Here is a 13,656-nt window from a genome sequence, read left to right on the forward strand (position 1 = left end):
TAAGGGGCGGGGGGGGGGGCGGCGGTCAGGGGACAGGGAACGGGGGGGTTGGATCCTGGGCGTTCCGGGGGTCTGTCAGGACTCGGCGGGGGGGTGGATAGGGGTTGGGGCAGTCAGGGGACAGGGAGCAGGGGTGGGGTGGTTGGAGAGGTCTCTGGGGGACAGTGAGGGGACAAGGAGCAGGATGGGTTGGGGATTCTGAGGGGGGCGGGCAGTCGGGGGGGGCAGGAAGTGGTTGGGGGTCGGATAGGGGGCAGGGCCAGGCTGCTTGGGAGGCACAGCCTTCCCTACCATGAAGCTCATTCAGCAGTTTGAGGCTTGCAGAAGAGTCAAGCTATTGGCTCTTCCATTAGGGCTGCCATCCCTTTCACTTCTCAAATGCCAAATTATAGTCTATATTTAATTTCAGTGCCATAGGGAGATTCATGTCAGGGGAGGGTAGCTTCATTTAAAATTAGCCACTGGTGGAGGGATCACATGAGAAGAGCAATATCCTACACCACCTACCTCCTTCCCAACCCTACCAAGGGAGACCCGCCTCCCCTGCATTCCCTGAGGCTTCAGAGGGGTTAATTCAGTGGTTCTCAAACTTTTATACTGGTGACCCCTTTCACATAGCAAACCTCTGAGTGCGACCCCCTCCTTATAAATTAAAAATACTTTTTAATATATTTAACACTATTATAAATGCTGGAGGCAAAGCAGAGTTTGAGGTGGAGGCTGGCAGCTCGCGACCCCCAGTAATAACCTCATGACCCCCTGAGGTGTCCTGACCCCCAGTTTGAGAACCCCTGGGTTAATTTAATTTTAGCACCCTGTGTCCATTCATGTGCATGTGCTATTTTGAGCATTTCAGTTTTCACAACATAGGCTCATCCCAGATTCTGAAACAAGCTCAAATGCTGAGTTCGTGGAGTATGTACATAAGCTATACTAAAGACAAACCCACAGTAACCATCTCCAGTTTGTGAGGGACCCCATGGAGCCAGTCTCTAGGAAACAGATAAATGCATGGAGGTTAAGTCCATTAATGGCTATTAGCCAGGATGGGTAAGAAATGGTGTCCCTAGCCTCTGTTTGTCAGAGGGTGGATGGAGATGGATGGCAGGAGAGAGATCACTTGATCATTACCTGTTAGGTTCACTCCCTCTGGGGCACTTGGCATTGGCCATTGTCAGTAGACAGGATACTGGGCTGGATGGACCTTTGGTCAAACCCAGTGTGGCTGTTCTTATGTGATAACCTAAATGAACCCAAAGTTTTGGAGACAGATATGAGTCAAGGAAGCCAGCAGAGTATCAGAAACCTGGAAAAATCTCTGGGATGGGCTCAGGCGTTTGGTCACAAGCTGAGGTGGTTTAAAAGTTTTGGATTTTTTTTTTAGCAGAATTTTTGTATTGTTTCTTTAAACAATCAAACACAGCAAGCAGCAAATATTTGGCCACACACTTCTGAAACCCCAAACCATATTCAGGTTTTGGCAGACTAATTTCAGCTTTTCAATTAAAAAAACCACAACAAATTTTGAAGGAAAGCAGACATTGTCCGTGATTTTTTCTGCTTTTTAAAACCCCCTAGTTTTCAATCCAAAAAAAGTTTTGACGGAAAATATTTGTCCAACCCTTTTAATGAGCTTTAGTGCCTTTTAGCACTAGCTGATGCTGAGAACCAGTGATACCTTGTAAAGAAGTTTTCTCAAAACTGGGTTTGTGCCGAGATGAGGACGGTTCATTTTTCCCAGGGCCGCCCGTGGGGGGGAGCAAGTGGGGCAATTTGCCCCAGGCCCCGCAGGGGCCCCCACAAGAATATTAGGCCCTGGAGGTTACTGTGGACAATGAGTAGGAGTATCTAGTTAAACCGCTAAAAATTTTATCTGCTCCAAGGACTTGTCTGCACAGAGAAATTATAATGATGTATAAGATCAGGGGTGAATTTAAAGTGCTGTAACTACATCTGTAAAAATCAGTGTGTGGACACTCCTATTTTGATATGAGTGTCTTTTTCCAGTTTACTTTATGTTGTTTCAGAAGCAGTTTAAGCTAAACTGCAAAAGCCCAGTCTTAATCCAGAGTAAGGGTATGTCTACGCTACCCATGTTACAGCGCGGCTGCGGCTGTGCTGTGACATGGGCAGTGTAGACATGCTTTATTGCTGGGGGAGAGCTCTCCTGGCAATAAAATAATAAAAAAAAAATCCACCACCCCTAATGAGCGGTGGTAGCTTTATCTCCGGGAGCTGATAAAGCGGTGTCTAACTGGCACTTTTCAGTGCTAAAACTTTTCTCGCTCAGGGGTGTTTTTTCACCCCTGAATGACGAAAGTTTTAGCGCTGAAAGTGGCAGTGTAGACACACCTTAAGAGCCTTCATATAGGGGAGTTATACCCACATAGTTTAAGTTTAAGCACTGTAGTTATACTGGTATAATTATCCTTGAAAAATTTCCTTTGTAGGCAAGCCCTAAATAAGAATAGATTTTTCAGTCCAAAGCGTCAAACTGCCTGGATTATTTATCTCCTAGAACAAAGGTTTGACTGAACTGAATTTACTTCTGTCAGCCAAAACCAGCGAGTGAGCCAGATGCCAGGTGCTGATAAAAATAAGTCAAAGCACCCTCTGAGACCTGATAAAAATGATAGCAGCCTTCAACAACCTGAAGGGAGGTTCCAAAGAGGATGGAGTTCGGCTGTTCTCAGTGGTGGCAGAACAAGGAGCAATGGTCTCAAGCACTGGAATGGGTTACCTAGGGAGGTGGGAGAATCTCCATCCTTAGAGGTTTTTAAGGCCCGGCTTGACAAAGCCCGGGCTGGGATTATTTAGTTGGGTTTGGTCCTGCTTTGAGCAGGTGGTTGGACTAGATGACCACCTGAGGTCTCTTCCAATCCTAATCTTCTATGATTCTATTAATCAGATTTACAAAAGCAGGGCCACTCAGACCTTCCTCAGCTGTCTCAGATCAACAACCATTGTTAAGGTGGGCTGCTGTTTCCTTTCCTTGAAGATGTCAGAATATTCAGACTTTCCTTGACAAAGATACCAAAGAAATGTGTAATACTGCTATCATCCTGCTGCCAGATGCTAGGGGGTTCTGGGGTTGCTCAGAGGGGAAGAGGAGGCAATAATGCATTCTTATACAGAAGATAGACTTCCAATGTTCATCTTCTCTAGCTTTGTCAGGAAGCATTGCTGAACATGGGAAATTGGGTGACGAGGGTCTAGCCAATATTGCAGGAGCCGTTTTAGGAGAAGACTTCCTATAAGGTTAAGGGTATCTTGTTCTTCAGCCCTTGCTCTTGCTGAAGATGTAGTGGAAAAGCAGATGAGGGTTGGGAGTAATCCCTCACAAACCCCAGGATGTGCAAAAATAACAATGACGACTGTTCTTGGAGGTCTGTTGATAGGTCCGACTGAGACTATGCTGTGGAAGGAGGACTGAGCCCATTGATTAGGAGCCACCCTCTTCATTTGCAAAAAGGGAGCATATGTGGGCTGAGGTACATTTGGCAGCACTGCTACACGAGCTCTGTGTGTCATTTTCCCAGAGCCCTTTTCTAGTGTCTTGCTCAACACTGCCTCCTGCAGAAGGAGACTTCCTTCTTGGGAAGTATCTACATCCCATACAAGTTTTAGCAGAATAACATTTTAGGCAGTAGAGAGATGCAGAAGGAAATGTATAGGGGCAAGAAATACACATTTGCCATGGGGTGGAGCAGAACTACCCTACTCTAACCAAACTAAGCAAAAGATTTTTATTGTAATAATGCATCATCTCTCCATCACTAGAATTAACTATGTATTTAAAAAGGGGGGGTGAACTCCTTAAAGGTTAACTGTTTTATAACATTTTAATAGATTACATGGTTACTATTTATGACCCCTATTTACATCCCTAGTTTGAAAGGTTATGGGGTTGCACATGGAGGCATGTAACTCTCGTACAGGATGATTGTGGAGGGCATTTAAATAATTAATTGCAATGAAATTACACTCCTAATTTACACTAGAGGGCAGGGAGATTTTTTTGAATCAGACTCACAGTTTATAATGCAGTTATTAAGGAAGGTGGCAACCCTAACTTTGGTAGGTCCTGATATTTGAGCGCTGCATGTTGGTTGCTTTTTTGTGTCATTCACATATAGTAGAATAGCATTACTTCCATTCATGGGTTGAGATACTGCAGCCGAAAAATGGGTGGAATTTTTCAAAGGTACATTAAAAAAATAGGCAGAGGCAATGTGGGGCTAGCCTGTGCCCCCTAGAGCCAGAAACATCACATTACCAACCTTCCAATACAGAAATTAGGTCAACTCCCTCCCTGGGCCCCTTGTGTCCCAGGCAGGGCTGGCTCTAGGATTTTTGCCGCCCAAGGCAAAAACAATTTTGGCCGCCCCCCCCCCCCCGCCCTTTTTTTAATTACCCTGGCCCCGCCTCAACTCCGCCCCTTCCCCAAATCCCCAGCCCTGCCTCCTCCCCCCAGGCTCTCAAGCCTGGGAGGGAGGGAGAGCAGTGGCGCGTGAAATGACTGTTTCGCGCGCCGGGGCCGCTCGGGATCTCCCCCTCCCTCCCAGGTTTGAGAGCCCGGGAGGGAGGGGGAGACTCCGAGTGGCCACGGCGCGGGCGCCGCTTCTCCCCCTCCCTCCCAGGCTCTCAAGTCTGGGTGGGAGGGCGAGTAGCGGCGCGCGAGCGGCAGCGGAGGCGAGCTAGGGCAGCTGGGGCCCATTTTTAGGGGCGGCATTCTCGCGCCGGCCATGCCGCCCCTAAAAATGTGCCGCCCTAAGCACCAGCTTGTTTTGCTGGTGCCTAGAGCCGGCCCTGGTCCCAGGAGCCTGCAGAGAGTGCTCCCCGGTGAGTAACCAACGAGACAGTGCTATGAAAGAAGGCGATGAGGCAGTGAACAGTTATGCTGGAGGGGGTGAGCGAGAGCCTAGCTGGAAGAGGATGGCACTTTCCTCAAGTACCAGAGCAGCAACAACTTTCCTTTCTCCCCTTTTTAAAGATGATAACCAGCTGCTTATAGGTGCCCTCAGGCAGCTGTGTACTAGCCTATGCCTCTTGGTCAATGTGAGGGGAGAGCAGCAACGACCTTGTCAGTGTGTAAAATTCCTGGTTTGGGAATCAGAGGAGCCGAGGTTAGTCTGGGTCTTGAAGCCACAGGTGCAAGGGATTAATTGAATTGGTTCACAGGGAGAGGGTGACCATGCTCTGCTGCAGCGGTTCACGATGTGGTTTTTAGGGGGCCTGGGTGCCCCCTGTGGGTCTAAACGCCGGAGCCACAGTACACTGTGGGACAGAAGCGTCGAGGACACCCCCAAGCCCTGCAGGGGTAACGCCTCTTGACCCCCCCCCCTTCCTTCCCGCGAGTTTTTATAGCGGGGGGGAGAGAAAAGGGTTGAGCGCGCCGCTCTACTGCAGCTCTCGAAGACTAGCTCATGCCGTGCCCAGCGACGTGCCCGCCAACACACACCTGCCCCTTGGCCCATAACTCCGGGTGGGGGGGGGGGTGTCTGGGTGACACGCGCTGCGATAACCTGCCCAATGAACTAACTCTTCGGGACAGGCACACCCGGGCTCTCCGCAGTAACAAGCCAGCGGCACCCCCCCCCGGTGCGCGGCCCGCAGACCGCCCCCTTGCGGACTTTTGGCCCCCAACGTAAACTGCCCGTTTGTCGTTTTCTTTACCCCCGACCTCGGGCGCTCCAGGGCAGCGTCCCTGTCCCCGCCCGCCCGTCTCAGCCAGCAGCGCTCCCGTCTCACACGTGTGTGTGTGTGTTTTTGGGGGGGGGGGGAACGGACTCTAGCTGCGCGGCAGCCGCAGGTGTGACGGGAGGCCCCCGCTGTGGGGTAACCCGTCCCGTAGGCGAGGCGGCAGCTCTGTCTTCCCCTCGCCCACCCCAAGCTGCTGGTGCCTGGCTGCTGCTCGGCACCCCACAGAAGCGGTGCCAGCGCCGAGCACTGCTCCTGATTCCCCACAGGCTGCCCGCAGCCCCGTAGCATGAGGGCCGCAGCGGCCGCCCAGTGCAGGTTTACCATAGGTTAGGGGTCCAAAAAGAGGCCGCGGGGGGCGGGGGATACTCACTGGCGTGGCGGGGCATTGGCCGCCCTGTCGCGGTAGCAGGGCGGTTGGCACAAGCCCAAGGCGCAACCTCAGCCACCGAGACCGTGGGCGGGCTTCAGGGGCGGGACCTGGGGCGCAATCGGGGTCCTTCTGAGCAGCAGCTTGGTGCGCTGCAGCGCCCCCTCCCCCCGCATGGTCTAGTAATTGAAAACCGCGCCCCGCCCCAGCGCCGGCTTGTACGCGCCCATTTTGTGTGCCGGGGGCCAGGCCCAGCTGCGGGGTGACGGTGGTTGGGGCATACTGCGGGGAGAGAGGGAAGCAGCACTGCGGGGGCGGGCTGCTGTTTAACAAAAGTAGTTAACAAATTACAGGCTGCTGTAATAACCCATATACCGAGTATTTCTGTTTTTTCACATCTAGCAAAGTTTTGAATTTAAGGTCCAGGCTCCTCTTTTGGAGTACACAGGTTTCCTTTGAGAATGAGGACTAAGAGATCAGTGATCACTTCAGGAAAAGTGTTTACCTACCTGTGATACGATGTTTTTGTCTTTTATCATATTCCTGTGGTACTTATTTAGAAACAGTGATCATCTCCAGTCACCCCCATAGTTGCTTTAGTACACTGCATACAGTGTTCTGATGGACCCATGGATCTTGAAAGGTGGGTTGTGGGAGGTGTTGATCATCATAGGGTATGTCTTCACTACCCGCCGTGTCAGCAGGTAGCAATCAATTTATGCAGGATCAATATACCGTGTCTCCTTAAGACACGATAAATCGATCATCAAACACACTCACCAGCGACTCCGGAACTCCACCAGAGCGAGCGGGGGTAGCGCAGTCGCCAGGGGAGCTGCGGCCGTCGATCCCGCGCTGTCTGGACCCCACCTAATTCGATCCAAGATACTTCAACTTCAGCTACGTCATTCACGTAGCTGAAGTTGCGTATCTTTAATCGATTTCCCCCCCCCCCCCCCCCCCCCCGTGTAGACCAGCCCATAGCCATGGAGATGTGGCTTTAGGTTTTGCATTTGTTGTTCTGACAGTGTCTGGTCCTGCTTTAAGTTAGTGTGTCCTTGGAGCTTGCTTCAGATGATGATCTTGGAGAGATTGGGGGAGGTTATTTCAGGATGTGGTCCCCATCAAGTATGGGTTGTAATTGTTGCATGATACTCCAACTGCGTTCCAATGTGGAGTGGTAGGTGACAACTAGAGGCGTATGGTCAGAGTGAGTTTTATTTCTGTACTGAAGCAGATTCTCCCAGGGTATTTGGGTGGCCCATTCCGTGATGTGATCTATTTCTCTGGTGGAATGTCCTTGTTTGGTGAAGGCAGTTTTGTGTGTGTGTTACAGTATAGGTTTTCTCTTCTGAGCATATTTTCTAGTATCTGAGTGCCTGGCTGTAGATAATAGTTTTCTTGATATGGTTGGAGTGGTTACTGGCTCTGTGAAGGTAGGTGTGGTGATCCATTGGTTTCTTGTATATAGTTGTCTGTAAGATTCCATTGTTGAAGCTGATTATGGAATCCAGGAAGTGGATGCTTGCATTTGTCTCTTATGGCTCTTTGCAGCACACAATATTAAAACACTGTGTGATTGGTTAATAACTTAGAGTGGTTAATAATTCAATCAGGATGCTTTTCCTATGTTATTAACCAATTAAATTGTCAACTGGCACTGAGTTATTTATTTGCTGTGAGAATCACTATATATAGTACTATAGTAAATGAAACGAAGTCACACTATTATGGTTCTTATAGGTAACGTTGATTGCTAATTTGATTCTTGAGCCACTGAGGTCTGAGTATCACTTTTCTAGGGAGAGTTTAAAGGATGGGGAGTGGTTGTTGAAGTTGTGTTTGAAATGTATCAATTAGGTTAGGTCATCTGTCCAGAGGATGAAAATATCATCCATGTATCTCAGGTATACCACTGGTTTCGTGGTACATTTGTCCAGAAATTCTTCTTCAAGATGGCCCGTGAAGAGGTTGGTATATTAGGGAGCCATCCGGATACCCATAGCTATTCCCATGGTTTGGACAAAGTGTATGTTGTTGAATGTAAAATTTTTATGGGTGAGGATAAAATGAAGGATTTTGGTGATGTGTTTGGAGTGGATATCTGAGTGTTGTCCGTTATCTTGCAAATATTTCAGGCAGACAGCGCCATTGTGAGGGAAATTGATGTATAGGGAGGTGATGTTCCTGGTGGCAAGGATAGTGTTAATGTTGCAGTTTTTGGAGGAGGTCAGTCATATCCTGAAGGAAGTTGGCTTTTTGTGTGGTGAGTGGTTTGAGGACAGTTTCTATGAGTCGCAATATTCCTTCAGTAAGAGCGCTGTGGCCAGATATGGGTCTTCCCTCGTATGTCAGGTGGTGGAGCAGTGGGAAATGGGGGGAGGCAGGAAAGGGGAGCAGTGGGGGCAGGGAACTGTATATGTGAATGGGAGGGTTCAGAGCACTGCCAGAGGAGCTCAGTATCTAGGAGCTCAGTATCTCAAAGCAGAAAGCCCTAAGGTGGGGAGAAGGCAGGCACCACCCCCAGTCCTCCAGGAGCATACATAGAACACAAAATTTAAGGCCAGAAAGGATCACAAGATCATCTAGTTTGACCTGTTCATCAGTGGCCCCCAACACCACCCAGCCCCCATACACTAAACCCAGCAATGGAAATGAAACCAAAGTAAAGGAGACCCACAGAAGAGTAGACTATCATGTGCCATAGGCAGCAAATAAGAAGGATCAAGGTGCACCAGTGCTTGAGGCCCCTGCAATGGCAGGGAAATTATTAAATGAGATATACCCAGATAATCCTGGCAAGTGATCCCCACCCACAAACTGCAGATGAAGGCAGCCCCCCCCCAAAGGTCCTGTCAATCTGACCTGGGGGAAAATTCCTCCCTGACCCCACATAGGATGATCAGCTACACACTGAGCATGTGAGCAAGAACCAAACAGCCAAGCACCTAAGAGAATGTTGGTGCAACCTCAGAGCCCTGGCCCGCCCTATATCTATCATCACCAGCCATGTCATCCCTGATGCTCCAGGGAAAGAAGACAAAAACACCTGAGAATGCATAGGGGGATGGGGACAGGGAGGGAATCCTTTCCTGACCCCAGCAGGTGACCAGCTGAAACCCTGAAGCATGAACTTTAGGAACAGAAGACAAACTAGAAATGAAACACATGGCTGTTGAGCTGCGCCCCTTGTCCTATTATAAGCAACCACATCACACAATCCTACTCATAAATTTGTCCAGCTCTTTTTTAAAACTAATTAAGTTGTCTGCCCTCACAACTTGTATTGGAAGGATGTTCCAGGACCTCACTCCTCTGATGGGTAGAAACAAATAGGGATGCACTCACTGAATGAGTTAAAAATAGTATGTAATCATGTAATTTAAGACTATATCATTCACATATGCACAAAGGGGCTGAATAAAGATTTCACAGGCAGCCTTAATATTGGCAATTCCTAACTTTTGAGTGGTTGACTTTGCAACCTTAACATTCTTATTTTGTTTGCAGTAGTTAAATATATCAGATATTTTGAGACACACTCAAAAACAGACATTACAGTATCGCCACTTGTAACAGACAACTTTATTTTTTCAAGCTTACATATATCTAGGCTTGGAAGGATTAGATTTTTTTAAAATTAATAAATGTCTGTAAACATCAATTTCATCTACACACACAAATGAAAATATTTCCATTGATAACTGAAATTTACAGATAGGCAAACTAAGAAAAATGGTGCTTGAGAATGTATTAGATTTTGATTTAAGGATATTCACTTTGAATATTTTGGAGGGAGAGATAGCTCAGTGGTTTGAGCATTGGCCTGCTAAACCCAGGATTGTGAATTCAATCCTTGAGGGGGCCATTTAGGAAACTGGGGCAAAAATCTGTCAAGGACAGTACTTGGTCCTGCTGTGAAGGCAGGGGACTGGACTCGATGACCTTTCAAGGTCCCTTCCGGCTCTATGAGATAGGTGACGTGATGTTGACCATTTGTGTTTTAACAGTTATAAAGCTTTAACTTTTTGAATCTCAACATCAACTTTCATTAAATAATTATTGTCTAACCCACCAAAATTTAAATTGATAAAAATTGAAAAAAAAATGCTTAAAAATAAGCATTATCCAATGAAATTATAAAAGAATAAAAAATCAAATTCTGCCAAGCCTACATATTTTCAATTAGCATTTGAACTTTCTTATACAAAAATATTGTAATTAAAGCTCAAATATTAAAAAGAAACTAATAGTTTATTAGACACCAAAATCATTTTTTTGGTTTAAAGTTCTGCATTTAAGGGACTCTATGTGAGTTACAGACTAAAGACATCATGGACAGAAGCTTACCTTTTTCCTTTCCAGTGTTTTAAGATTTCTGATAGTTATTTCCTGCCACTACCTACAATTTCATTGCAATTAATTTGACAGAACAATTGGTGTATTCAAGACTAAGTTGTTTCATTATATTTCTGCTGAGTCTCTAGCCAGCGATTGATGGCCATTTTCAAAGTCCTATTTGGTGTAAGTATAAGAGATTGGAGAGGGAGATTTGTCATGGGACTAGACCGTCTCTTTTTGCTGATCCAGTTTTCCATTGCCTCTTTTTCATAGGAATAGCCATCTAAAGAGAAAAATACAATTAAAATGTTAAAATTGCACTAACATAGGAATGTCCATCCAAGGCTCTTAATGTACTTTAGATACTAAAGATTAAGCTTCAACAATACCCCCTGGGATTCAGGGAAGCATTATTTCCAGATGGAAAAACTGGGACACAGAGGTTAAGGGACTTGCCAGATCACATGGGATCACATGGAAATCAAAAGATCTTTTTATTCACGACACTCCATGTTCTGTACAGAATGGATATATGGTTCTATATTATCATCTGAGCCTTTATTTCTGCAGCAAAGGTGCAGTTTTTTCATGAAAATGAATAAGTATTCCAGTTTAGATTTTTAACTACAGTGAATAAAGTACACCACCAGCATAATTCTGTCATGTCCTACTGTACTGGTAGATCAACACCAAATATAACTGCAGCAGATTACTTTTAAAATGATGTCAACTGCAGTTAGACACTAAGTATTTTAACATTGTTTTCTATAATTAATTTAAGCCTATTTGAAGCTCGAGTGCAGTTATAAAAAAAATTCTTGCAAATTTCACAAAAGGCTACAGTTACGGCAAAGCCAGTTCACTGATGCCAGTGTTAAAGCCCATGTGTATTAAATGAACCCGTTTTAAGAGAGAATCTCATGGTAGCCCCAATGTGACCAAAGGCTGCCCCAAAATAATTGAAGTGCTGCTGAATCTGTTTCTCATGAAATCAGAGGAAACACTTTAGACTTCAATGCCCAATGTAGCATCCCATGTGATACAGAAAAACAGACAGGATTTAGGTCAGGTCTGCATTGGAAGGCCTTGCCGGGATAACTTTACTGGCATACTATATGGGCAAAGTACTCCTAGTGCAGATGCAGCTTATAACAACAAAACTGCGCTTTTGCTTACTCGAGTCACCTGTGTCTCCATTACCCCCCCCCCCCCGGCATATGAAATAAGTTATACTGGCAAAAGCACAGTCTACGGTAGAGGCTTTTGTTGGCACAGCTATGTCAGTCACAAATCACACCCGACTGATTTTTCAAAATAGAAAAATTTCTAGCATAGACCTGGATTAGTTGTGATGAATATAAACAGAATTCTTTCTTGAGGCTACAGGACACTGACATCTTGAACTAAGGCCTAGTCTACATGTAAAAGTTTTACCGACATAGTTAGACTGATTGGGGTGTGATTTTTTACTGACATGGCTATGCTGGTAAAAGCCCTAGCATATACATAGTTATATCAGTATAACTGCTTATACTGGTATAGCTTATGCCATTTGGAGAGAACCACTATAAGCTATATCAGTAAAAGCATTTTTATATTGATATTACTGCATCTATGCTAGACAGTTTTTCTAGTATATCTATACCAGCATAATTTTATCAACAGAACCCTCCTATTGTAGACAAGGTCTAACTAAATACAGTCTAATATAAGCATACAAATTCTTCCTAAATCCTTTGCTGGACTAAGTAGTCATGGAAGGGACTGCAACTGCATTACTCATAAATTCACATATTACACCCATGAAGTATAGTACATCATCTGTGGAGGGGAGACTCTGTTCTCTGTGTATTGCTTTAAATTTTTATACTAAAACACCAAATAGAAATTAAATATAATAATCATTATGTGTGAAATCCTGGCCCACTGAAGTCAATGGCAAAACTCCCACTCACTTCAATGGGGCCAAGATTTCACCCTACACTTTTATGTCACCTGTCTAGGGATTACCACCAGACAAATCAATATTTAGCTACCAGTGACCATTTATGCATCAAAAAATTGCTTTTATTAAGTATCTGTATTCCAAGTATTTTACAAAAACGTGTTTGTAAAATGCTTTCTAAACAATGACACATTTTAGTAGCAAGTAAATTTGATTTAATCTTTTACTGGATTCCCTTCAACCTGTCAAATAAATGTTCTCAACCTCCTTTATGAGAGGCCGTCTTACTTAAAAGACCACATTTTATCTGTCCTTCGATTAGTGATTTAATCAGCTTTTACTATACACAAGGCATCCCCTATAGAAATAGCATATTCTTCTTATCCGTCCTGGATAGCTAAAAACTCCCAACATGTAAATAGTTATAGAAAAACTAGAAATTGCTCCCAGCAGGGATGCAACAAAATGTAGTTAGCCATCCAAGATAAAAAGCTTCTCTTAATGGCCGTTTTTAAATTTTAATCTTGACTTTCCTTCCTTCTCCCACATAATAGGAACTACAAAAGCAGAGCCCATCATAATCTTCCCATGGGTAGCAAAGCGACTGCTAAGCATTGTTATCACTGACTATTACTGGTCTGAATTCACTTTCTCTGTGATTGAGCTACAGTTAAACCATCAATCATTTTGCTTGCTAGCAAAACTAGTACTATTGTTTTTAAACTTTTCACCTAGTCTAAAATACTATGTAGAATACATACATGAAATCTCAATGTGAGCAACTCTCTGAAATAAAATGTTACGTGAAACCAAGTTCAGATAGCATTAATTTTATTCTTAGTATTTCTCTCGAGAATTTTTTTAAAATGAGCAATCAGCTTTCCATGGAATTAAAAATATAATAATAAAACAAAGTGATTCTGTGGAAGAATTAACATTATTGTCTATTGGTGAACAAATATGTCCCCTTGAGCATTTGATAAGTGAAGAAAGCAGGGATTCTCAGCAGATCTATTCTGTCACTAATTACATTTCAATACAGGCTTTAAAATTGTTTTGCAAAGTTCATCACAAAGCTGTCAAAGGAATCATCAGAGCTGCTAGGCAAAGTCCCCTGTGCCCATAGCCTTTCACGTATAAATAAGAAGCACTGAAACAGTGACGTGACTAGCTAGTAAATTGCAACTGACAATCTGCATTTTAACAACACTGCTCACTCAGCTCCTTTTAAAAATTCATGTATGCATTGACGGTTTACTGCAAATGCAGTTGCTTAGCTATGTTTAAGTCAAACACATTT

At 44.9% G+C, this 13,656-nt stretch overlaps 1 protein-coding gene across 1 annotated transcript in view; it reads right to left on the minus strand.

The window, feature by feature from the left end:
- Positions 1 to 10,208: 10,208 nt before the first annotated feature.
- The window catches only part of WDSUB1 (WD repeat, sterile alpha motif and U-box domain containing 1), a 52,155-nt gene continuing 48,707 nt past the window's right edge, over positions 10,209 to 13,656 (minus strand). The window contains exon 11 of the mRNA XM_024219156.1: positions 10,209 to 10,694. Coding sequence (XP_024074924.1) covers positions 10,522 to 10,694 — 173 coding nt within the window. The 3' untranslated portion in view covers positions 10,209 to 10,521. The remainder of the gene's footprint in view (positions 10,695 to 13,656) is intronic.

The sequence above is a fragment of the Terrapene carolina genome, unplaced genomic scaffold (genome assembly GCF_002925995.2).
Source record: "Terrapene carolina triunguis isolate 2854851 unplaced genomic scaffold, T_m_triunguis-2.0 Scaffold62, whole genome shotgun sequence".
Lineage (NCBI taxonomy): Eukaryota > Metazoa > Chordata > Testudines > Emydidae > Terrapene > Terrapene triunguis.